The 23,174-nt window shown below is 50.8% G+C and overlaps 19 protein-coding genes across 19 annotated transcripts; 9 read left to right on the top strand and 10 right to left on the bottom strand.

Moving 5' to 3' along the window:
• Positions 1–27: 27 nt before the first annotated feature.
• On the bottom strand, positions 28–402 carry HPODL_05225 (uncharacterized protein; the record flags this gene model as incomplete). Its single annotated transcript, XM_014078589.1, has 1 exon — positions 28–402. The coding sequence occupies one exon, from the start codon at positions 400–402 to the stop codon at positions 28–30; it is 375 nt and encodes a 124-aa protein (XP_013934064.1).
• A 46-nt stretch (positions 403–448) lies between these two features.
• Positions 449–1,486, top strand: HPODL_05224 (uncharacterized protein; the record flags this gene model as incomplete). The annotated part of the gene is made up of 1 exon (XM_014078588.1): positions 449–1,486. The coding sequence occupies one exon, from the start codon at positions 449–451 to the stop codon at positions 1,484–1,486; it is 1,038 nt and encodes a 345-aa protein (XP_013934063.1).
• A 47-nt stretch (positions 1,487–1,533) lies between these two features.
• On the bottom strand, positions 1,534–2,082 carry HPODL_03824 (uncharacterized protein; the record flags this gene model as incomplete). Its single annotated transcript, XM_014078587.1, has 1 exon — positions 1,534–2,082. The coding sequence occupies one exon, from the start codon at positions 2,080–2,082 to the stop codon at positions 1,534–1,536; it is 549 nt and encodes a 182-aa protein (XP_013934062.1).
• A 456-nt stretch (positions 2,083–2,538) lies between these two features.
• Positions 2,539–3,747, bottom strand: HPODL_03823 (Mitochondrial protein import protein MAS5; the record flags this gene model as incomplete). Its single annotated transcript, XM_014078586.1, has 1 exon — positions 2,539–3,747. The coding sequence occupies one exon, from the start codon at positions 3,745–3,747 to the stop codon at positions 2,539–2,541; it is 1,209 nt and encodes a 402-aa protein (XP_013934061.1).
• Positions 3,748–3,973: 226 nt separating this feature from the next.
• On the bottom strand, positions 3,974–4,663 carry HPODL_03822 (putative membrane protein; the record flags this gene model as incomplete). Its single annotated transcript, XM_014078585.1, has 1 exon — positions 3,974–4,663. The coding sequence occupies one exon, from the start codon at positions 4,661–4,663 to the stop codon at positions 3,974–3,976; it is 690 nt and encodes a 229-aa protein (XP_013934060.1).
• A 135-nt stretch (positions 4,664–4,798) lies between these two features.
• HPODL_03821 (ethanolamine-phosphate cytidylyltransferase) lies at positions 4,799–5,990 on the top strand (the record flags this gene model as incomplete). The annotated part of the gene is made up of 2 exons (XM_014078584.1): positions 4,799–4,862; positions 4,894–5,990. 2 exons carry the CDS (start codon positions 4,799–4,801, stop codon positions 5,988–5,990), a joined length of 1,161 nt encoding a protein of 386 aa, XP_013934059.1.
• A 45-nt stretch (positions 5,991–6,035) lies between these two features.
• Positions 6,036–6,839, top strand: HPODL_03820 (uncharacterized protein; the record flags this gene model as incomplete). The annotated part of the gene is made up of 1 exon (XM_014078583.1): positions 6,036–6,839. One exon carries the CDS (start codon positions 6,036–6,038, stop codon positions 6,837–6,839), a length of 804 nt encoding a protein of 267 aa, XP_013934058.1.
• A 545-nt stretch (positions 6,840–7,384) lies between these two features.
• On the bottom strand, positions 7,385–7,786 carry HPODL_03819 (uncharacterized protein; the record flags this gene model as incomplete). Its single annotated transcript, XM_014078582.1, has 1 exon — positions 7,385–7,786. The coding sequence occupies one exon, from the start codon at positions 7,784–7,786 to the stop codon at positions 7,385–7,387; it is 402 nt and encodes a 133-aa protein (XP_013934057.1).
• Positions 7,787–8,013: 227 nt separating this feature from the next.
• HPODL_03818 (uncharacterized protein) lies at positions 8,014–9,147 on the bottom strand (the record flags this gene model as incomplete). Its single annotated transcript, XM_014078581.1, has 1 exon — positions 8,014–9,147. The coding sequence occupies one exon, from the start codon at positions 9,145–9,147 to the stop codon at positions 8,014–8,016; it is 1,134 nt and encodes a 377-aa protein (XP_013934056.1).
• A 60-nt stretch (positions 9,148–9,207) lies between these two features.
• On the bottom strand, positions 9,208–11,049 carry HPODL_03817 (uncharacterized protein; the record flags this gene model as incomplete). The annotated part of the gene is made up of 1 exon (XM_014078580.1): positions 9,208–11,049. The coding sequence occupies one exon, from the start codon at positions 11,047–11,049 to the stop codon at positions 9,208–9,210; it is 1,842 nt and encodes a 613-aa protein (XP_013934055.1).
• Positions 11,050–11,450: 401 nt separating this feature from the next.
• Positions 11,451–12,047, top strand: HPODL_03816 (uncharacterized protein; the record flags this gene model as incomplete). Its single annotated transcript, XM_014078579.1, has 1 exon — positions 11,451–12,047. One exon carries the CDS (start codon positions 11,451–11,453, stop codon positions 12,045–12,047), a length of 597 nt encoding a protein of 198 aa, XP_013934054.1.
• Positions 12,048–12,555: 508 nt separating this feature from the next.
• HPODL_03815 (uncharacterized protein) lies at positions 12,556–14,445 on the top strand (the record flags this gene model as incomplete). The annotated part of the gene is made up of 1 exon (XM_014078578.1): positions 12,556–14,445. The coding sequence occupies one exon, from the start codon at positions 12,556–12,558 to the stop codon at positions 14,443–14,445; it is 1,890 nt and encodes a 629-aa protein (XP_013934053.1).
• Positions 14,446–14,473: 28 nt separating this feature from the next.
• HPODL_03814 (Diphthamide biosynthesis protein 4) lies at positions 14,474–14,941 on the bottom strand (the record flags this gene model as incomplete). The annotated part of the gene is made up of 1 exon (XM_014078577.1): positions 14,474–14,941. The coding sequence occupies one exon, from the start codon at positions 14,939–14,941 to the stop codon at positions 14,474–14,476; it is 468 nt and encodes a 155-aa protein (XP_013934052.1).
• A 74-nt stretch (positions 14,942–15,015) lies between these two features.
• HPODL_03813 (DNA-directed RNA polymerase I subunit RPA49) lies at positions 15,016–16,212 on the top strand (the record flags this gene model as incomplete). The annotated part of the gene is made up of 1 exon (XM_014078576.1): positions 15,016–16,212. The coding sequence occupies one exon, from the start codon at positions 15,016–15,018 to the stop codon at positions 16,210–16,212; it is 1,197 nt and encodes a 398-aa protein (XP_013934051.1).
• A 166-nt stretch (positions 16,213–16,378) lies between these two features.
• Positions 16,379–18,148, bottom strand: HPODL_03812 (putative membrane protein; the record flags this gene model as incomplete). Its single annotated transcript, XM_014078575.1, has 1 exon — positions 16,379–18,148. One exon carries the CDS (start codon positions 18,146–18,148, stop codon positions 16,379–16,381), a length of 1,770 nt encoding a protein of 589 aa, XP_013934050.1.
• A 716-nt stretch (positions 18,149–18,864) lies between these two features.
• On the top strand, positions 18,865–19,473 carry HPODL_03811 (uncharacterized protein; the record flags this gene model as incomplete). Its single annotated transcript, XM_014078574.1, has 1 exon — positions 18,865–19,473. One exon carries the CDS (start codon positions 18,865–18,867, stop codon positions 19,471–19,473), a length of 609 nt encoding a protein of 202 aa, XP_013934049.1.
• Positions 19,474–19,488: 15 nt separating this feature from the next.
• Positions 19,489–20,166, bottom strand: HPODL_03810 (uncharacterized protein; the record flags this gene model as incomplete). Its single annotated transcript, XM_014078573.1, has 1 exon — positions 19,489–20,166. The coding sequence occupies one exon, from the start codon at positions 20,164–20,166 to the stop codon at positions 19,489–19,491; it is 678 nt and encodes a 225-aa protein (XP_013934048.1).
• Positions 20,167–20,969: 803 nt separating this feature from the next.
• HPODL_03809 (MFS transporter, sugar porter (SP) family) lies at positions 20,970–22,727 on the top strand (the record flags this gene model as incomplete). The annotated part of the gene is made up of 1 exon (XM_014078572.1): positions 20,970–22,727. The coding sequence occupies one exon, from the start codon at positions 20,970–20,972 to the stop codon at positions 22,725–22,727; it is 1,758 nt and encodes a 585-aa protein (XP_013934047.1).
• An 84-nt stretch (positions 22,728–22,811) lies between these two features.
• Positions 22,812–23,171, top strand: HPODL_03808 (uncharacterized protein; the record flags this gene model as incomplete). The annotated part of the gene is made up of 1 exon (XM_014078571.1): positions 22,812–23,171. One exon carries the CDS (start codon positions 22,812–22,814, stop codon positions 23,169–23,171), a length of 360 nt encoding a protein of 119 aa, XP_013934046.1.
• Between the last annotated feature and the right edge of the window lie 3 nt (positions 23,172–23,174).

Genomic DNA, 23,174 nt, shown 5'->3' with positions numbered 1-23,174 from the left:
CGCTGTATTTTCGTAGCACTATTTAATTTATTCGTCCTCGGCGTGGACGTTGCGGGCCTCCTGCATCAATTCGTACAGTTGGACCACCTGCTCGTCGCTCATCTTGCTGAGGGCGTCGGAGGTGAGTTTGTACTTGCGCCAGTCGTCTTCTGTGTTCTTTGTGACGGCCTGGAGATAGTCCTGCCATGCCGTGAGGAAGCCCACGATCTGCAGCGGGTCCTCCACGTTGGCGTGTGCTCTGAACTCGGCCCGGACATAGTTGTCTCCCAGGTGTCGTGCGTCGGGAGGCAGTTTGCGGTGCGAGCGCAGAATCGCGCGGTAGAGCGTCAGCGGCGGGAGCAGGGGCCGTGTGTCTCTGGCGGGTCTGCGGGGACGGACCAGGCGGCGAATTGTGGGTCTCATGAAGAAATTCTGATTTATTTATTTTATTTCATTTTATTTTTTTTTCATGCTACTTCTCGAGAGAATTACGGACTTCGAGGTTTTGCGTTACGTTCTCAGCCACAACCATTGTGCCTGGGGCGGCAAGCTAGGAGTGGAGGAGTACATTGAGCGGGAGCGGCTGAATTACACCCACCGGTTTTGCGATCTTTGGAGGGACGACACGGTTGTCAACGGGACGTACTACTGGGTATTTAGAGATACAGCGCTTCCGAGCGAGAAGTTCGAGGATATTGTGTGTGCTTGCGAGTTTGTGGTGCGCGACTCGTACTACTTTGACAAATCACTCTACGGGGGCAAATGTGCGGCCATTGGATCCGTCTACACTCTGGAACAGCACAGAAAAAAGGGGTATGCCACAAAAATGATGGAGCAGCTGGTCGAAAAGATGAAAGATCTGTTTCGGGGAGAGTATGACTTCTCGTTCCTCTACAGCGAGGTGGGCGAGTACTATTCTAGGTTCGGGTTCCAAAGCTACCACGTTCCTGTGGCTCTACTGGGGACTGGTAAAAAAACCGAAATTCCATATTCCTACGTGACGGAGGAGAACTTGCCGAAATTCATCGACCAGTATGACGCGAAAGTTCGCAGAATGGTCCAGGCGTCGCCTGGATCGGTGGCTGTGAAACCATCGGTGGAAAACATCGAATGGTTCCAGAACAGATCGATCCATCTGGCAAAACTCCAGAAAAGGGAATTTAATGGCAATAGATTTGGCATACATATAGGGAGCGCTTTTGCACTGTGGTATTACGAGTTTGGCGAGGATCAGGTGACTCTGATCATGCTCGATGCGGAGACGCCAGACCAGACACGCAAATTGCTCGAGTGCTGCATGGCGGAATGCTCTGCAGTGAAAAAAATCAAGATATGGCACGACGAGTTGGTGTATCATGCGGGAGAAAAAGACGAGGCAGCCCTGGAGCTGGTGACGGAGCTCGGAGGAAGCGTTGGACACAAAAATGACTCGCTCTCGGCGCTGTGCATGCTGCATTCCTCTACCCAGCCAGCGTGGGTTGCCAATGGAAAGTGGGCTTGGTATTAGTTCCCTGTAGGAAAACAATGCAAGTATGCTGATGCTAGTGGATGCAATTACTGGATCTTGAGACTGCTCATGAGCAAGCTGTGGTGGAGCTCTGGGTTGTAGTCGTGTTTGTACGGGACATCGAACTTCATGAGGTTTGTGATCGGAGTGGTGTGCACGCTCGATGGAGTCGATTCGGAATAGACTGGCGTGGAGGGACTGTGCACAAGTGATGGCAGATCTGGTGCATACGTAAGCTTGACATCGTTGGAAACGCCCTTTTCGAGGTCCTCTGTGTGTTGTTTTTTGAGCAGCACGGGCTTCAAAGCCCTCTTTTTCCAGGAGGAGATCACCTTATAGATACCAAAGAAACAGGCTCCCACTAGCGTTAGCAGGAGAAAATCGAGTACAACCTCCGAGATACCATGGATCCCTGCGCCCTGGATGCTGTGTTGGTCAACGAGGTAGTAATTAAATAGCCCCAGTCCAATTTCATGGACCGGCCTGAAGCCGGCCTCATGGGCTTCCGGAGGGATCACAAGATACTTGTTCTTGAGATCTTGGTATAGGTGTTCGCGAAGGAGCACAGTGTCGTATCCTGGTGGAGGAACAGCCATGGGTCGTCGTATAGAAGAAGAAGGTATTAATAGTAGGCAACAGGGATTTTTCCAGCTTTTTTTTTCTTTAGAAAATTCCCTGCTAGGATATGCCACAATACAAGACGCATGTATGTAATCTATGCATATCAAAAGAACAAATGTAACCTGTAATAATTTAGTGTTTGTAAGCATTCTGAGTGTGCCTGGGCAGGAAAGTGTACGATAGAGCCCTGGTAATAAGCTCAGATGGAAGTTGTGCCATGCCACTAGGTTGTATGCCCTGGTTCCTGGCCATTTTTTACAAATTTCAGAATGGAAGGAGGTGAGATTCGGCTACCAAATTCGGAAAAGACCAAATAATTAACCTTTGTTGATTTTTCGGCAAATCTTTAAATAGCGATTACATCACCGACGCGTCGATCGACGTTTTTTCCAATTAGAGATTACTCCAAAAAAGCGATCTAATAGTATTACTCACTGTTGTGCACATTGAACTCCAGGCTGGCCATCCTCATCTTCGTCGTTATCATCGTCGTAGCTTCTGTTCCTACGCTGGCCGTGCTTGATAGGATCCACATCAGTCAGAACACAGGAATCGTCGACAACGGCATTCTTTGGAATGTTGAGTGCTGGTCTTGGTGGCAGAATCTTTGCCAGTGCTTCAAGCTGCTCCTCGGTAGCGAAGCCCTTAGGTGGGAAGATGACCTCAAAGTTCACAAACAGGTTTCCGTAGCCTCCGTGTCTTGGAATAGGCATACCCTTCTCCTCGATGACCTTCACCGAGCCTGGGGAAATCACTTCGCCAGGAATAATGTCGACCTTCAGGTACTCTCCGCTCAAATGCTTGATAGCAAAGGCACCTCCTGCCAAAGCGGTCAAGAGATCAATCTTGGCGTCGTAAAACAGGTCGTGGCCCTGTCTTCTGAAGGTATCATGTTTCTTTTCGTCAATCACGAAAATCACGTCTCCAGGAATAATGTCTGGAAGTTGGTCTCCCTCGCCAGAGAACACGACTCTCTGGCCAGCTTGCATACCTGGGTCGATGTGAACCTCCAAGATCTTTCTTTCGTTGCTGACCTTCTTACCTTTACAGGTCTGACATCTGTCCTTTGGCGAAATAATGTCTCCCTCACCCTGACAAACGTCACAGGTAGTTTGGAATCTCTGGATCATAGGACCCATTTGTCTGGTGACGAACTTCATACCAGTACCGTCACACGAGGAACACTTTTTCACGTCTTTACCGCCCTTACCCTTACAGCTGGAACATAGCACGGTTTTGTTCAAAGCCAGCTTTGTAGTCTTACCCTTGTACAGTTCTTCCAAAGTGCAAGAAATGGTGTGTCTGATGTCCTTTCCTCTCTGAGGGCCGGTAGGACCACGCTGGCCAAACCCACCAAACCCGCCAAAGAACTGCGAGAAAATGTCTGCTCCGTTCATGCCTCCTGCTCCTCCTCCGCTGAGACCTTCTTCACCATACTGATCGTACAAATCTCTTTTTTCCGGATCACTGAGAATCTCGTAGGCTGCAGAAATCTCCTTGAACTTCTCGGCTGCCTCGGGGGAAGGGTTTTTGTCTGGGTGGTGCTTCAAGGCTCCCAACCGATAAGCTTTTTTCAGCTGGGCGTCGGTGGCGTCAGGGGAGACACCCAAAATATCGTATAGCTTAGTATCTTTGACCATGTCTTATTCCTTTTGATCTGTGGCAAATCTATAGATTGCGGCTCTCGACTAGACTCTTAGTGCTATATACGGCACTCCTAGTGATGTCAGTGGAAAATTTGCCCTTTAATAGGAAAAATCTAATATTCAGAGAATCCTAGACAAAATTTAAAAAATTTGAATTTTCTCGCATCGAGTCGTGTTTACGCGAACTTTTTTCTGGAAAAATCCAGGCTTGGTAGCAGGTTTATCTTCGCGTTACCGCCGCCGCTTGGGGATCTCGTATGGTAGCTGATTTCGGTGGCAGTGGTGGCGGGTTGGAGGCTGAAGTGGCCGCTGGCGCAGGCCGTTGCAAATGGTCAGAACGGTGCTGGGGCTGGTACTGCTGTTGCTGTTGCTCTTGAATAGCAAGCAGTTTTCGAACTCGCGTATGGACGATGGCCGCGTTTCGCGTAGAGCAGCCGTTCATCCATGCAAAGAAAGAGCCAATCAGGGGCGGTAATGAGATGAGCAGATCAAATAGAATATTGGCCTGCATTTTGGAGTACGTTGCGGGATCAATATCAAACGCATGGCTGGCCATGTGGATCAGCCGAGCGTGAATGGCGTACATTAGTAGCGGACCGATTCCCGGAAGTATCACCACAATGGGCCCCAAACCTATTCCGCAATCAATTGGATAGCATCCGAGGAAACACTTGTCGTCGATCCATGCTCTTCTTTGTATTCGTTTCCATGCCTTTTTCTGTTTCTTTGTAGCATTATCTGGAAGTTTCAGTTTGCGCGTCGAGCCATTCGGCAATGTCTCGACAAACGGATCTTTAGTCTTAATTTTGTCCCCGGCCAGGTCGTTCCACTTGTCTACCAGATCGTCGTAGAACGGAACGGACTCCAGCTGGTTTTGGATTGACTGAAGAGTGTTCTCTATGGCTGACATTAAGTGAGTTCCTTAGAGATTATCAATCTTCTCTTCACAATAGTGCACTTCTGGCCCGTTGGAACCGCACGGGTACCTGATTTGATTTTGCTACTTGAATAAAAAAAACACAGCCTGAATTTAGTTATTTAACAAATGTCGAAATCTCTCGTGGAGACGCGGATCTGGATAGACGGATGTTTTGATTTTGCCCATCATGGTACGTAGAGAGCTCTTCTGACTAACTTTAGGCCATGCAGGTGCAATGCTGCAAGCTCGACAACACGGCACTGAACTTTACGTAGGTGTCCATTCGGACGAGGATATTTTGGAAAATAAAGGACCCGTGGTGATGACGCTGGACGAGCGTCTTGCCGCCGTGGATGGCTGTCGGTGGGCCACAAAATCCGTTCCGGGAGCTCCGTATGTGACCGATCCTGCCGTTATGGACCATTATGGATGCAAGTACGTGGTCCATGGCGACGATATTACCACCGATGCCAATGGGGAGGATTGCTATAAAGTTGTCAAGGAGCTGGGCCGGTTTATTGTCGTGAAACGGACACCCAACATTTCTACTACAGACTTGGTTGGCCGGATGCTGCTGTACTCGAAAAACCACCATTTGTCGCCTATTCTGGCCAAGGACTGGCAAGACTACGCTGCTGGACAGCCATCGCACCCTCTTCTTCAGCCCGACGCGGTCAAGCGTTATAAAGACTATGCCACATGTGAGGACGGCAAGAACCCTGGTGTGGCAGTTTTTGCGTATACCAAGGACACCGGCGAGGTCCACGAGCTGGTGAAGCCCAGCGCAGAAAGATTCAAGTCGTCCAGAATATACTACATCGACGGTGGCTTTGATCTCTTCAATCCAGGTCATATTGTTGCTTTGAAGAAGCTCAAGGAGCGAGCAGCAGCCGACAGTGCGGTTGTTCTTGTTGGAGTCAACGACGACGAGGACGTCAATAAGCACAAGGGCATCAACTATCCGATCATGAATTTATTTGAAAGATCTCTGTGTGTGCTCCAGAGCAAATACATAGACGGGATTGTTCTTGGTGCTCCTTACAAGCCAAACAAAAATTACATTCTTGAATTCCCTGTGCCTGTGGTGAAGGTGTTCCACGGTCCCACCTCGGAGGATGCAGACCCCTACTCCGAGATGAAAGAGCTTGGCCTATACGAGAACCTGGGCAGCCACAAGTACGACAACATTTCCACCGAGGACATTGCGAGCCGTGTTCTGAAAAACAGAGAGGCGTACGAGGAAAGACAGCGGCGCAAGGGGTGGAAAAGTGAGCACGAAAGGCAGCTTGAGCAGCAGGCAAAAAAGCTAGATAAATAAAATATATTTATATATATTTGTCGATAAAAAAATATTTTTCAGTATATGGGGAAGAGAAATCACGGTGGAGGAGGCCAGGCAAAGCGATTCAAAAGCGGCGTGCTGATCGAACCGGGCCAGGTTGGAATCTATGCCTCGTGCAACAGGCACAAAGAGGGAGCTGCTGCCAAAGAGCTGAAGCAGCTGCTCAACGACAGATGGAAGGAGTATTTCCCAGTGGAGGAAGAGACTAATGAGGAGAATGAGAAGGAGGAAGAGTCTGTGGAAGACGCAATCAAGCGAGAAATTGACGAGATGAACAAGCAAAATCAAGATGCAAAGAATAAAGAAATTGTCAAGGAAATGAGCATCAATTGTGACTCGTTGATCTTCATCAAGACCAGAAGGCCGATTGTGCCCTCTAAGTTTGTGACGCAAGTGTGCAGCGAGCTGTTTGAGTCCAGGGCGAAAAACACACGGTTTTTGCAGAAATTGACGCCGATCGATGCCTCGTGCAATGCGACAGAGACGGAGTTTCGCAAATTGGCCGAAAAAGTGTTTCGGGGCCATTTCGACAACCAGGAGTCCTACTCTTTGAACTTGATCAAGCGAAATTTCAGCATTATTGACAGAGACACGTTCACCTCGATTGTTGCTGAGCTTTTGCCCGGCCATCGACTCAACTACCGCGAGCCAGACAAGATGATCAACATTTTCTGCTTCAAAAATAACATAGGCATGAGCGTGGTCAATTTCAACGACTACGACAAACTGTGCAAATTCAACCTGCAACAGATCTTTGACCGAGTAAACGGACTGGACGGGAAGGAAGCAACTGAGGGGGCAAAGCAGGAGACAGGAGCCGAGTAAGTGTTGTCACACCTCGCACCACCAGAGCATTTAAGAAAAATATAACCCTATAATGTTTTTTTGTGAAAATTTTTATGAGAAAATGGAGGACCATTCGACAGCCGTGATTATTTGCATTGACCAATTGTTCCGCCTGAAGGCCGAACGCCACTGTTGACAATCGCATCTCGTTAAGTTTCAGCCTTGTATGAGCCACGAGTGGTCTGTCATTTACTCATAATGATTTTCGCCGTCCTGTGATGATTAACCGACCGGGCGGACATACCAGTACCTCACAGTCACATTTATGTAAAAGCGCTCCTCGTGTACAATTTTGGGGTGCCGGCTGTGAGGGAACTGCTGAAAGGTCGCAGATATCTGACGGACAGCGTGGCTGGAGACCGGTTTACCGAACCGATGTCTAACCACGCACCATTCTCGATTCTATGATGAGGAAGATATTCACACTGTAAGAGGGCTTCGGCTCGGTGAACGCAAACAATATACTGATTTAATGACTCTGATGAATCGAGATTTTAGTAGATTACATAAAGATAAATCATCATCTATGCTTTCGTCATACCTTCGTGATGGTTTTTGTGCGAGGCAGGCTTTGTTTGGAGCCCGATGTACTGTTGATAATGCACGGAAATCACTTCTTCCCGTAATTCCTGGATTTCGTCCCTGTATCGGAAGAGCTCGAAGTCGTCCAGAAATGTGCACGTGGACGAGGCAGTGTCGAGTCTCCGTCGTTTGGAGGACTCTGGAGCTGGCGGAGACTGATTTTTGCTTTTGCCCGCGGAATGGGCTTTTTTGAGCCACACGTTGAGGTCGGAGTCGAGTTCATTCCCCAACGATTTGCGGGTGTCAAAGAGTTGGATTCTGAAGTTGAATATCTGCTCTAGGTCCTTGATGCTGGTGCTGAAGGGGTCATAGCGCGAATAGTGGCGAAAACTAGACTCCATCATGGCCGGTGGGTTGCTGAAACGAAACGCAAATGAAACAAACAAACAACTTTTGCTTGCCCGTCAAACATACTCATTTCGGAATTTCTCATCGGCACTCTCCTAGATAAGATAACAATTGTGGCCGCCGCGCTATCTCAGGAATTTTTTCGCTGTGGCGGTGCGCGCTAATTTTAACACAGAGCCGTGAATCGCGACGGGTTTTTTTCTCTTTTCCGGCTTATCGCTTACTATCTGGATTGCTCGGCTCCACTATCGCTCGAATTGGAAATTGTCTCGCTATCGCCGTCCAGTTCCAGCGCGATGCCAGAGCCGTGCATTCGCCTCTCCATGTCGCTAGTTTTGCGCTCTATAGCAATCGTCTCTCTCCCCACAATATTATGCGACTCGGTCTTGTGGTTGTACTTTTCCAGCCCGCTTATGAAATCCACGAGCAGATGGATGGACAAAATCTCAAAAAATAGGTTCACCTGGACCATCCATTTTGGATCGCGCGCTACCAGTGCCGACCCCATGAGCTGCATCCCTGTGTTGAACCAGTAGCAGACGAAGGTGATCACCAAAAGCCCCAAATTCTCAAACTTAAACCTTCTGTCCACGCGGAGCAGCCAAAACATCATCACCAACACCCAAATGTATACGCACACAAACGAAGTGAACACCAAAATCGTCATATTGACCCAGTAGCGGATGTAGTAGTTGTTCTTCGTCGTTAGAAAATAGTGCAGCGAGGTGAAAACCACCACCAGCACCATGAACAGCGCGTTCACAACGTTGGCGGCCACCAGACACCTGTACATTTTGTTGCCGCTCCTGGCGGCTCTCGTTCTGAACTCAGACACCAGGCGATCGCACAGCCAGTACCAGGAGACGTATGTGAACGCTCGCAAAATGCACACCGGTACCGTGTAGTAGAGCTTGTTGAATAGCCGGTCGATCACCAATAATCGGTCCTGGAAACAGCCCTCAAATTCCTCCCTCATCAAAGTTGTAAAGCGCACAAGAATGACCGTTGAAAAGACGGCAAGAAGCGTAGTTGTCAGTTGCAAATGCAGAGGACGTTTTTCTGTAGCTATCGACTGGATCAGAAATAAAAGCCAGAACCCCACGGTCAGTGTGCAGAGCACAAAACTGATGACAATCACCGAATCGTGAAAGTCGTCTCTTGTCAGCGGCAAAACGGTGGACATGATGGTCGCCTGGTACGACGACAAATACTTGTTCATAGCGTTCCAGTCGGAGGCGTTGGTGAAAAAAATCGATGGATACGCGTTATCAACCACAGTGCCATCGCTCAGATTGAAACTCCCCGGCTCCAGTTGGAACACTGAGAAATTCCCCTGGAATATTCGGGCTAGGTCCATGAAATGAAAATTAATTAATTATTTTCAGTCTAAAGATTAAAGCTCACTCTATTATATAATTTAGGTGGCACTTTTTTCTCGCGACCGACCTGACCGCGAATATTTCCTGCCCTCCTTCGGGGCGGGCTTGTTTTCAAGCTCGCGCAGATCAATGTTGACCACATACGACCGCTTGGGTCTCTTGTAGTCGTCGTCGTATCGGTCTGCGTCCGGCTCGCCCATCTTGAGATCGAGCTCCTCGATAGGAAGGGAAACACGGAACTCAGCCGTCTCCTGGAAGTTTCGCGTGCCGCGACCCTTGCTGGTGATCATTTTGCTTTGTAGCTCACGCACAAACATAAAGTTGTTGACTCCCCGACGGTGGAAAGTCGACGAGAATCCTTCTGGATATGTGGAAATTTCCTGTCTTTTCGCGGTGCTGCTGCTAGACGAGCCAAGGTCTCCCTGTGGCGACGAGCTTGGACAGTCAAAAAATAGCAGCATTTTGGAGTCCCTGCCTGTGGACTCGTTTGAGAATCTGTGCGATTTGTACGGTAGCTTCTGCTCGTTGAAGAGCTTGGCCACGATTTTAAACCGAATAAATAGGTCGTTTTCGGGCTGGATCTTGGACGACTTGGCATTTGTGTCTTTAACCAGATGCGTGATTTCGCCATAGTCCTTGAAGGCCTGGTGAATTAGTGCAAGACATTGCGAATGTGGCGTGTCGAAGGGAAGCGAGGCAACATAAACCATGTACTGTGTTGGTTGCCTAGTGATGATTGTCTTGATGTATTTGATGATTTTCGAATGTGAGTCTTGTTTGTTGAATATTTGTTTTGGAAACCGAGGAGGCAGCGACACTTCGTCGGAGATTGACGAGATCAGAGCGTCCTCGTCAAGTCTCCGGACCGCCAATTCTGTCGTCGGCTCGTCTTTGTTGAGTGTTTTTAACTTTTTGATATCGTTTGATGAGGTCTGGAGCGTTCCCAGGGAAAAACCGTCGAATAGCGGGTCGACGTAGCTGGGGTTCCTACTCACAATTTGGGGCGTTGTGCCCCCCAGCGGGGTAGCCATGCTCGAAGCTGGCCCATACAGAGACCCACCGGACGGTTTTGCGTTCTCGGGAGCAAACAGGCTAAGTGTAAGCGGCGAGGCAGGAAATCCAGTGGAATGCGATCTCCGTTCCCCTGGAACGGCTCCATTCGAGTCTTTGCGGGACTCCACTGCCGGACTCGGGAAAAACCGTGACATGCGGTGCGACAAGGGCGTGTCGTCGAGTGAGCCTGTACTGCTCCAAAAACCTGGAGAGACCAATGAGCCTGTGGACTGCGAGAGCGGATCCCATTGTTGTGAGGAGCCATTAAGCGATAAGTGGCGTGTATCGGGTGGATTAATGCCAAGCAATTCTGGCGAGTTGACGGCGGTAGATATTTCATTGCTTAGGTCGTTCCACAGGTTATTATTGGAATCTTCCGGGATAGAATGGGCATATTGCAGTGGGGACGTGGCGTAGTCATCGCTTCGATGGTCTTTTTTCGCGCCCTCGGACAGCGTACGAGCCTCGTGCGGGATCGTTTTGGGCGACTGTCGCTGAGACACGGATCTATTCCACACGTTCGAGCCGGCAGGACTCGTGTTTGTGGACCAAATGCTGGATGCGGTGGCGGACTGTCTGGTCAGACTGAGCCCGTGAAACGATTTTTCAAGCCCATTGGTTTTTGCACTGCCCACAATGTCCATGGAAGAGCCGCTTTCTGAAGAAGAAGGACGAGCCGAGTAGTTTGTGGTGGGTGATGCGATTGATTGCGCGGAGGGGAGGTGTTTGAACGAGCTGCTCACAGAATCCGACTTGAATTTCGACCTCAGGGGACTGGGGTCGTCAGCTTCCACATTCAGCTGCTGGAGAGCCGGATCGTAGTCCATCACAAAATTAAATACTGTTCAATTATTTTCTCCAGAGTCATACCCAAGAGGATTCCGCGCACCCGTGCACCTGTTAGGTTGCTGAAGGGGGGTTGGGCCACAAAGAGGAAAAAAAAAAAGAGAACATTAATAAATTACATCAGCAACACGAGTCCAAGCTTTTGCTCTTATTTTTTTGTTTAGGTAAGACGAAAGACGGAGCGATCCAGACACCCATCCTGCCGCAGAGATTCGCTAGTGTGTGCACACCCCACCAAGAGGTAAGTATTTTGCACACCTGAGATCCGTTGTTCGCCCGGTTTGTTTGTGTTGGCTGGCAAAGTTTGCAGCGCACGGACAAGTCTCGTGGAGATTATGCAACGATCACGTAATACCGTGCCCCAGGACACTAACCTCCAGCAATGACCGACAACGCCAACAACCTGGGCAGTATCGACCCTTCGTTTCAAAAAATCATCAAGACGCAGCCATCCGACGGCCAATTTGAGGACGAGGTGGCGGCTGCGGCCGCCGCAATTGCGGTCAACAATAGAGGCCCAGCCACCGACGCCGCCCAAAAACAGGCCCAGGCCCAGTACCATGCGCAATACCAGCCTAGCACCGGCAAGTCTGGCGCCAACAGCGGGCTGCCACCTCCTCCGACGTCTGCGTCGCCGCCTGTGCACAGCGGCTCTCCCGAGTCGGGCTCGCCGGGCCAAGACGAGAACGGCCGCCCTTCCTACCACGGCAAGCCACTAAACCAGTCGAAGCGGGCTGCCCAGAACAGGGCCGCACAGAAGGCGTTTAGACAGCGCAGAAAAGACCACATCGAGGAGCTCGAAAAAAAGCTTGAGCAGCACAGAGACTGCCAACAGGAGCTGGAGAGTCTGCGCCAGGAAAACATCCGGCTCAAGGAGTACATTCTGTCGCTGCAGAGCAAGATCATCAGCACGGGCGATACGACGATTGCCAACCCGCCTCTGGGGCTGTTTGGCAACAGCACGCCGTCGAACTCCTGAAAAGGTGATAAGGTGACCTATATGTTTTTTAGTGTAGTATAATGGTATTTCGTTTTAGTGTTTGTAAAGGTATTTCGTTTACGGTGTCAGAATGGCCGAGATGAGAATCATCCCGGGAAACCCTACAAACAGTGTACTTGCGCTAGCGTGCTGTCTGCGGGATTTCTCTTCATTCTGGTTGATCTTTGCACAGAGACACATTCCCTCGGCACGTGGAGCTCCAAGGAAACTCAAGTTTGTGCGGAATTTCCAATAAATACCCACCTTCTCCTGAAGCTGGGCATGTGTTGGAAATAATTTAAGATAAAAAAATTTCGGCTGGTAAATTATCCTTGTATCTGCTTGCTTTTGCCATTGAACAGCAATGAGACTTTTCGGTGGCCACAAATCACGTTCCAACAGCTCGCCGCCGGCCCCCACGCATTCCGACTTGTCAGATGAGCAAACAGAGGACGCTGGGCGGCCCAGTCGCGAAAGCTCTGCCAGTCCTCGGCCTAAAGCCTTTGCAATGACCCAGGTTGCGCGACGCACCTCGTCGCCGATCCGGATCTTCAGGAAGGGCGTTACAAAGGCCGTGGACGATAACCCGCTCTCAGTGTCTGCGTGCAAGGCGATTGGCGCCACCACGCGGTCCGTGGAAATGATTTCGGAATCGATCTCAGACAAATGGAAGAGATCGGTCGATGCAATTTTGTCCCCCACGTTACCGAGTCTCCCCACTTCCAAGACCGAGGACGAGGACTCCACGAGCACCAACTCCGAGATTGCGGGAGACTACGACGATGATGAGTACGACCTTGGCCACGAGCCTAAGCCTCTGGTAGCCGAGGAGCCGAGCGCCCCACCCATGAAGCGGTTTTCGCGGGCTCATAGCGACGTCGAGTCGTCCATCATTGGAGGAGAGCCTGCAGAGCAAATCGACCCCGATGAGGGTAGCCACGAGACTGCCGTGGAGGAAGCGAGCCCGACACGCAAAGTGTTCTCCTTCTCTCTGCCTTTTGGCACCAACGGGCCCCACAAACCGGGCCGTCTGTCCTCGATCCGGTCGGTTCTGAGCCCCACGCGAACAATATTCGAGCCGGACGACAAGGAGCTGCAGCGCATCGAGATCCGTCAAAAGCTGGCGCGACAGGAGTCAATTTCCACCGTCGAGGAGGCCATTTTGTTCGAGGACGTCACTAAGCTCCAAGACAACAAGATCGACGCATTATTCAAATCCCTCAAGCCCACAGTCAAGCTGCCACCAAATCACGAACTGCCCGACTATATGCGTATTTTCCAGGAATTAGAAGGAGACATCATCATTTTGGGTGGCTACCGGGGCAGCATACTGAGAGACTCCCTGACTAAGAGACGCGCGTGGATCCCAGTGCTCAAGGCAGGCTTGAATATAAAGAAAATAGACCTGCTGTTGGGCCCAAAAGACGAGGACGAGCTGCACACGGAAGAGAAAATATATGCTGACGGAATTCTTTCGCACATCGGGCCCGTCGATATCTGCAAGAAACTGATGGCCACGCTGGAAGCGAATCCAAAGGTCCGCGTGCACAACTTCGGCTACGATTGGCGGCTTTCGCTCGACATTCCGGCCGAAAAGCTGCATGCTTTGCTCAAAGACATCAAAAAACGGACCGGCAAGCCGGCGCTCCTTATTGCGCACTCGATGGGCGGTCTTGTGTCACACTCGGCAATGCAAAAAGATCCATCGCTGGTGCGAGGGATAGTTTACGTCGGCACTCCTGCCCCGTGCTCCAACATCATGGGGCCCCTGAGGTTTGCAGACCATATTCTGCTCTGCAAAGATCTGCTAACGTCAGAGGTAAACTTCATGATGCGCTCTTCGTTTGTATTTATTCCGCGCAACGGCGAGCTGTTCAAGGACAAAAATACGGGGGAGCTATACAACATTGATTTTTTCGACCCCAAAAACTGGATCGAGTACAATCTGAGCCCCATCGTGAGCTCTATCCGGCTAGCCCAGGAGGCAGGCAAGCCCGTGCCGCCGCACGTAAAGCAGCAGTCGCGGTTTGCGATCTCCTTCGACGAAGCCTACGAATATTTGTGTCGCACGCTCAAACGCACTTCCGAGTTCCTCGATAGTCTCGAGTACGACGAGTCGCGGGAATACCCGCCCATGGCCGTTGTTTACGGTAACGCTGTGCCGTCTGTTCGGTACTCGCTTGTCGACGGCATCGAGGAAATCAAAATGGGAAATTACTACCATTTCTTCTACGGTCCGGGAGACGGAGTCACCAACCAGAAATGGGTGTTTCCAGAAAACAGAGGCTATCCGCTGGTCGGCAAGTTTAACTCCACGCTAGGCCATGTGGCCTTGCTGACCGATTTAGACTGCATCGGCAAGGCTATGCTGGCCATTGTCCGCGCCGAGCAGAAATAACGATTATTTGCATCGTGTATATTATGTATTAACAGTCTGCTTCTTCTGCGTACTTCACCACTAGCCACAAACTGCAGCTACAGCATTGTATTATTAGTTCGTACTGACCGTTGTCCAGAACGGTCCCCTTGTCGAGATCGGCCTCGTTGAGTTCGAAGCCGCCGGGATATGCGCACCGTGGACAGCTCTTGGTCCAACGTAGCTCGTGTTCGGTGTCTATTATTTCAAAATCGTCCAGTGAGTATGTTTCAAGGCCGTCGCCGGTCGCGACACCAAGCTTAGAGAGCTCTTCCTGCCTCGTGGCGTCGTATTCCTGCCGTTTTATAGGATCGACCAGCACTCGATAAGCGTCTGTGATTCTGGCTATTTCATTGCCGTGTGTCTGTGTTCCCGTCTTGTCCGGATGCGAGGAGAGCAGTTTGCGACGGTATGCCTCCTTGATCTGAGCCACAGATGCTGTTGTGTCCACCCCCAGAACCGTGTAGTGAGACTCCATGATGTCCAGGCTGTGCACTGAAAAATTTAATTTAATTTAATTTATTATTCCATATTTTTTTTTCAAATTTTAGCATGGATTCTTTTGTCGAGTTGGACGTCAAGACGGTTGGCGATGTGGCCGATTCCGTCGTGGTGAGCTCGTGCGTGAATGGCGTCGAGCTGCCGGAGAACGTGTCCTTCGACCTGTACAAACACAAGGACGCCTACCTGGTCCACGGGGAGTCTGAGAATCTGGAGTATAAGGGAGAAAGCATCGGGGACGACCAGACATATTACGTGGGAGTATTCGATCCGCAAAAAAAAACGGTCGAGCTCCTGAGAGCACCATTGCTGTCGACGCGCGTCACGTCAAAGAGAAAGCTGTCGATTCCAAACATCAGACAGCTGGATGTCCAGCGAAACGTGCAAAGAAACGCTTTGGGCGAGGCCTTTGGTACGAAGAAGGCCAAGAAGGCCATTCTGGACCTTGAGAAAAACAAGATCGATGCGTCGAAACTCGAGACCGAGCAATCAGACATCATCGACTCGATCAAGGTCAACACGTCGATGCTTCCGTCCAAGAGCGAGATGCTGGACGATCTCAACGAGCACAGAGTCACTCCGCAATTCGACGTCGACGCAACCTCGGTAGACGACATTTATCCGCTCGAAAACATCATCTCCAAGAGAGAACTTGCCAGCATCAGAGTCGACAGTCTGCAGAACGACAGCATCCAGGCCAAGGACAAGCTGGATCTGCTACCATACTCCAACTCGCGCTACCTGCTAAGAAAGCTTTCCTCCATCACCAAAGACACTCCCGACCGCAAACTCAAGCTGCAGATGCTGTATTATGTCTCGCTTTTGATGGGACTGTACGCCAACCGTCGCGTCCATGCCAAGGACCAGCTGATCGAGTCGCTCAACCAGCCGCCCGTGGTGCTTGTGGACTATGTGTTGAAAAACTTTAGCATTCTGAAAAAAAATAATAGGAACTATTTGATCGATCCCAAGTGCGAGGACAAGATTCTGTGCTATTTGTTGGCGCTGATTCTCAAGCTGGATGAGTACCAGGTGGAGGTTTCACCTCTCGCACAGGAATTGTCGCTCAAGCCGTCGAGACTGACATCGCTGTTCCGTTCGCTCGGATGCGTCATCAAGAACGCGACGGCTGCGCAATGCGAGGCCTTTGGCGTGCCAAAGACGGCATCCAACAACTACAAAATTGCCACGCTCAGAGTGCCGTTCAAGGCGCCGGAGCTAGCAAGACGTGGGGGAGCTAGAAGATAGGGTGGAACTATCCATCTGAATATTTGACAGAATATGAATGTAGAAAAATAATACATGAAAAATCTGACAGAAAAATGTAATAAATATATATTATTAATTAACCTGCTTATTTTTGTCAAAATGTATTGAATACATTGAATACATTTGCCTCATTATCGTAGCAACATTAGTGCGAGCCGGTTTTGAGCCGGTCTCTGATGGAGAACACACACATGATCCAGGCCATCAGCAGCGAAACCACGCCCACGCTCACGTTCATCGTGAACATTGGGGTCAAGCCTCTGTACTCGAGCGCCATGATGACAGGATCCGTGCTCTCCATAAAGACCAGACCTCCACAGAGCAGACAGAAAGACGTGATGAGCTCTGTGAACGGTCTGGATGGCTGGAACGACTGGCTCTTTGGGAAGAAGATCATTAGCAGGAAGGTCACCAACCGAACCACAGAGCCGTACGTCAAAAGCGATCCCCACTGCACATGGACACTCGTAGAGAGCTCAGAGGCCTGCTGGTGCTGCGACATCAGCAGCCCGGTCCAGAAAATCGTGAAGGCTGGGAACGGATTAGGACTGAATCCTGGGGTCACGTGAGCAGGACGGTATCCCTGGACCTCAAAGTCTGAGCCGACCTGGGAGTAGAACTTCTCAAGACGCCAGTCGGCGAGTTTCAGCTCCGCCACCACGCCGCACAAGCCCGCACCGATGTACAGGAAAGCGATCGACACGTGCTGGAGGTCCTTCGCCGTCCATGGGCCGCCCGGAGCAGCCAGGTGCTCCAGAAAGACGTTGGTAGAGCCGTAGAACAGAATTAGCGAGCTCTCCACCATTTCCATGGTGATCATGCCGTTTTTAGGCTGGAGCTTGTACCAGAACGACGTAGGCTTCTCAAAAGGCAGGATATACGACCTGTTCCAAGCCCAGCCGAGCTTGGTCCAGCCGCCGCAGTATCTGGTGAGTGAGACGATTCCAAGACTGAAGAAAACGCCGCCTTTAATGAAGTGTGCCAGCAAGTTGAACACGTGATTGCCCATGCCGATACAGCTGAGCACAGCGATGCCCGTTGGGGCGTAAATTAAAAAGTAGCACAGCATACCGTAATTAAGGACGTGGAAATTAAAGGTCGAGGCCAATCCGAAGATGGACACGAGTTTGGCGACGGGGGCCAGCTGGAACAATCTTGAGAGGACAAAATCGGGCTTCTGTGGTGATGCGGCTACCGAGCGGTGGCTAGTTGGCGTGGACGAGCCCTGGTCCTCGAGATCGAACGAGTCGGCGCTCAGACGATGCAGACGGTCGTCTGAGTCATACAGCGTGCTCGAAGGCGATGCAAACCCGTTGAGCTCGCTCATCTGGATGTCTTTACCTGGCAATGGCGCGTGCGTAGCTGGCGAAGGGCCCTCGAGCCATTTCTTGGCTGTGTAAACAAACGAGCTGAACAGGTGGACAATCACAAGGAAGAACAGGCCAGTGCTCATTTTGGAGTAGGCGTTGTTTGGGTACAAGTCCGGGGCGTTGCTGATGAAGAGCGAGTAGCTAAAGAGCGAAGCGATCACCATGGCGGAATGCACGGTCAACGATGGAAGGAACCATTTCGAGTTAACGTTGCGCAGAACAAGCACAAGTGGGTACACCAGAATGAAAGCAGCGTAGACGAGGCCGAGATGGACGTACAATTGCGACTTGTAGGGGGTCTCGACGGTGAAGTAGGACGTGGTGTTGTAGGCCTCCCAGAACAATCTCTCTGCTGGAGTGAGTTCTGTCTCGAGGATAGGCACGCCGTGCATGTGATGAGCCTCGTGTGCGACAGGGACCACGGTGCTGAGGTTAAGGGGGGCAGAAAGCGTGGAGGTTGCGTGGCTGTGGGCTTCCATGTTCATGGCCTGGACGCCGTGGCAGGCCGCGACGGCCACAAACAGTTTAATCCAAATGGTGTTCATGGGAAGATTGGGAGGTTGAGAGAAAGAATAGGAAAACAAGAGGTTTAAATTGCATTGGTACATATCAAAATCGGCCCACCAGATGCTTGTAGCCCGAAGCCCATCAAAAAATTCGGATTTAAAAAATACTGTTCGGAACGTAGATGAAAATGGGAAACTTCGCTGTCTGAAGCAAGTGATGACCAGCACTGAGTTCCTTCTGTCTATGGACCCGGACAGAGCTTCTAAGGGTCCTCGGAAGCTATTCTAGCACCGGCAACCTTCCTGGGCTCTAATAATTTCCTGGGTAGTGTACCACCCAGATGCTACGCCAAACGGGCAAGGAAGGGAACTACAGAGATTGCTAATTGTGGGCCCTGGAGGTGGCAGAAGTTGCCATGTGGGGGAACTGGTGTTGCTGAGATAGTTCCGTTTCATCCTGCCGTGAAATCGTGTGTCTAGGGCCAGGTATCGGCGCCCGTTGGCTCTCCCTTTGGAACTTTGACAGGTGTAGAAGCTTCCCGAACTTTTCTAATCATTAGACCTGCATTAAATCCGGCCAGAATGCTCAGGGAACAAACGGCTCGGTAGAAAATAGGAGCCGCCAATTACCTCATGCGGATTATGAGCGTATTTTTTTCTCATCGATTAGTCATCGCATCGCATCCGTGCACGCGCAACCCTATACACATCTCTACCCCAGAAACACCTCTTTTTCCATTCGTTGCGATATTGCCATGCCACGAGGAATCCTGAAAAACGCGCCCCATGACGCAGATTACCGCGCCGACGAGCCCGGCACGCTCAGCCCAGAGGCCACGGAGTTCGACCGCAAGAAAGTCATCGAGAACACGCGTCTCAATTCCAAGCTGTTTAGAGACTCGTCTTCCAAGGGCGACCTGATACGTTCCAAGATTCAGGAGCAGAAAGAGCGTCTGCACCACACAGGCAACTTGGACCACCTCAAGTGGGACGAGAAGAACATTTTGATCAACGAGCTGGAGAAAAGCGCAACCATGAAGATAGACGAGCCCAAGACTCCATACGAGGGGGGGTTCGACCCAAATAACGACTACTACCGCTCGGACAACGAAGAGGACGAGATGGAGGCACTCGACCTGGGTGAGGGCGTCGACGACGGAGCGCCAGTCTACAGCGAAAATAGAATCGAGGTGGTGGAACAGCCCGAGGAGAAGCCTGCGTCGGAGCCTGAGTCGGGCGACGAGAACAAGGAGTTGTCGCCGGAGGAAAAACACAGGATGTTTGAGGAAAGACGCAAACAGCACTACCATTTGAAAGCAAACCCTTTGAAACAACCTATCCAGGTCAGTGACGACGAGGAATAATAATATTAATATGCACTAGCCTCTTTTGATGGAAAGAATAGTATCTGTGTCGATTTTCGCGCTAAAACACAGCTTTTCCAAGCGCAAAAGCTCTTTCTCGAGCGCCTCGAAATCTTCAGACTCGTACGCCTGCTGCTCGAGCTCCCGCAGCCGCTGGCTGTACGTCTTGCGCCACCGACAGTACTCGCCGTACGTGGTGAAAAACCGCTCACCCAGCTCGTCGCTCGAGTGCAACTGGGTCTTGCGGTCCACACAGAACCATTCACCCGCCCGCGTCCACACAGATAGTCCTTGCAGGCGCTCACAAAGACGGCATTCGGCGATAGTGGGCATATTCTTCGCGCTCAGCTTCTGCTCCACAGGCTCAATAGGAAATAACAATTTTTGTATGGTGTCAGGAAGCCACCTTCCAAGATAGAAGTGGCTCAGAAAAATGCCAAAGTTAGACACATGGTGCTCGTTGTCGTGGTTCGTGGCCACTTTCGGGAAGTGGTGGTAGAAGAAACTGTTTTTGTCGGGGATTTCATCGAGCTTCCAGAAATCTTTGAAAGACTCGTTATGGCGGTCGAAACACCGGTGCAGCTTGAAGTTGGCCATCTGGAGATACCTCTGCACGCCTTCTGCCTCCAGGACCGGCGCAGACGCATTCAACGACTCGCGGTCGTCTTTTTGTAACGATAAATCATCAAACATGAGTCTGACTTTTTTTATCGGATACAATTCTATAGATCCGTCATCGGAGGTGCGAAAATGTACGATGGCACGTGACACTGTTTCACGTGATGTTTTCGGTGGTGCGGGACAGTTTGGAGCCCTGGTTTTTGGCCTTGGACGCGATTTCGCGCGGACGAGAAATAAAAAAAACTCTGCCGATCATGTGACCGATTTCATCACGTGACCGGCCTATTTTTGGGATTACCTTTCTTTTACCCCGGCGATTGCTAATGGCGGAGAAGATATAGGTAACCGGGCTTTTCCCAAAAATAGGGGACGTGTGGTGGACGTACTTGGTGTAGTTTTTTTTCAGGTCACATGAGCGGCATCTGGATTTGTGACATAATAGAGATCGCAGTCTTATAGAAGTACATGACCAAGATAATTACAAAATGGAAATTCTGCCCAGACCATGGCCTTTCCCTTGGCAAGCAAGCTAGATCTCCAGGACCCTTCAAGACCCTTTTTCCTATTGACGGAAAAATCACAACGCTTGGTGTGGGGTAAAGAACCCTGAATCGCAATCTGGAGTAACCTGATTAGCCAGCCGTGAGGGGCGTATTTGCACTAAGCAAAGCGGTCATGCGGGGATGTACCAAAAATTATCTATCTTTGTCGGATCTTGCGTGGATGCTGCATATCTATTGTTAGCGTTTCCTTGTTGCGGCGAGAAGAATACGTATTTTTCAGTGGGGTAGCAGGGAAGCTGGGTCATTCGAGAGGAGACAGAACACCTATAAATACACCACTACTGGCTTCTTCAGCTTCACTGCTGCTTCCCAATGTCTGAATCTATCCACTCGGACACTAACTCGAAAATCGAGGCCGTCAACGACTCAAAGCACTGGTGGTCCTCCGGACTGCGTGTCAACAAGGACGACGCCCCTCCACAAATATACAACAGAACCCTATATCTTTCTATCTTTGTTTTTGGAATTCTTGGCTGCGCCAGAGGTTACGACGAGGGTTGTATTTCCGGAACCGTTGCCCAGACCGCTTTCATCAAGGAGTTTGGGCTCAAGGACCCTAGCAAGACCGCCTCTCAGCTGGCCAATCTCAAGTCCAACATTACGTCGATGGTCCAACTGGGCTCCATCGGTGGCTCTCTTGTGTCCATCTACGCTGCTGAGGCGCTCGGCAGAATCAGAACGTTGCAAGTGGGCTGCCTGGTGTGGGCCCTCGCTGCCATTATCCAGATCACAAGCCACTCGATTGGTCAGCTGTATGCTGGCCGTCTGATTGAGGGTTTCTGTATCGGCACGACCGTTGTCTGTGGACCCTGCTACATCTCGGAGTGTGCGCCAAAGGCCATTAGAGGAACGTGCAACAACATTTTCGCGGGAGCGGTGTATTTCGGTATCATGATGGCGTATTTCGCCAACTACGGCACTGCGCTGCACCAAACCGGCCGCAACCAGTGGATCTACCCAACCTCAATAAAAATCGTGCTGGCTGGCTCCATCCTCATTCTGTCAATGTTCTTCTGCATCGAGTCGCCCAGATGGCTCATCAAAAAGGGCAACATGGAGCAGGCCCTCATCAATTTCAGCAAACTCAGACACCTCGAGCCAGACCACCCCTACATCCTGTCGGAAATCGCCGACATCAATGAACAGCTACAGGTCGAGAGAGAGGCGATTCGTGGCACATCGCTATGGACAAACGTCAAGTCGCTCGTGACGGTGAAGAGCATTCGCATCAGAATGGTTCTTTGCTTCTTGATCCAGATCCTGGGCCAGTGGAGTGGAGCCAACGCCATCACCATCTACGCCCCAGAATTGTTCGCCATGGTCGGCAAGTCCAAGCAAACCGACAGAATGATGATGACGGCGTTGTTGGGTGTCGTCAAGTTCACGTCGGCCTACCTCAGTGCGTTCTTCCTGATCGACTTCATCGGCAGGAAAAAATCGCTCTACGCAGGAATTACGATCCAGTTGATCTCGTCGCTCTATTTCGCCATTTACATGACGATCGTGCCGCAGGCCGCCGAGGACGACGTGGAGCTCAATCCGTCGCAGGTGCGTGCGGGCAAGGGCGCGCTCGCCTCGATCTACTTCAACGGAATCGGCTGGACCATGGGTTGGAACTCTGTGCAGTACCTTTTCAACTCTGAAGTGCTGCCATTGCGCGTGAGATCGCTCGGAACGGCCGTCGTGATGGCTTTCCACTTTGCCAACCAGTACGGCAACTCCAAGGCTGTGCCTTCGATGCTGCTGGCTCTGACCAACTATGGAGCTTTCTACTTCTTTGCCGGCGTGTGTCTGCTCGGCCTCGTTTTTGGCTGGTTCTTGCTGCCAGAGGTCACGGGCAGATCGCTCGAGAGTATGGAGGAGCTGTTTGCCCTGCCATGGTACCTGATCGGCAGACGTGGAGCACAGCTGGCCCCAGACCACTCCGAGGTCAACCGGATCCACTTCAACCCTACGGGCCACGGCAACGCGCACGCAGGCGACATCGACATTGTCATGAAGGAGCAGACCGAGAACATCGAGTACGCAGACGACAAGGTCGCCGACAGGGAGCTCGAGGAGGTGAAATGAACGAGTATTTATTTATATCTTATGTAAGCGAAAAACTGAGCCGAAATAATTAAAATAAATAAAATAATTAATCAACACAATAGTATGTCCAACAACGTGTCCCAGGAGCTTTTGTCCATGGACTACGACACGTACTCCTCGGAGCTGTCACCGCTCGAGATTGACACGCTCAAACAGTACCAGAACCTTGCACTCAATCTACTGCAGCTGAAAAACGACATCGTCACGCTCAATAAGGAGGTCGACTCCACCTCAGACGGTCTGTCGCGCGGGGCGCTCACTAAGGACAGTCTTTTGGAAGAGCTGCGTGAGCTCGAGACTAAGATCTCGGTGATCTCCACGCTATTCAAATCCAGCGTCTACCAGGTGGTGGTGAACAATTCTGGTGATCTCGCGCAAAATAACGAGCTCACTACTACATCCATCCCGGACGACACGATCTAGCTT

The sequence above is a fragment of the Ogataea parapolymorpha genome, chromosome V (assembly GCF_000187245.1).
Source record: "Ogataea parapolymorpha DL-1 chromosome V, whole genome shotgun sequence".
NCBI classification, from domain to species: domain Eukaryota; kingdom Fungi; phylum Ascomycota; class Pichiomycetes; order Pichiales; family Pichiaceae; genus Ogataea; species Ogataea parapolymorpha.
Note: the sequence above shows the minus strand (reverse complement) of the source record. Positions and strands in the feature narration are given on the sequence as shown.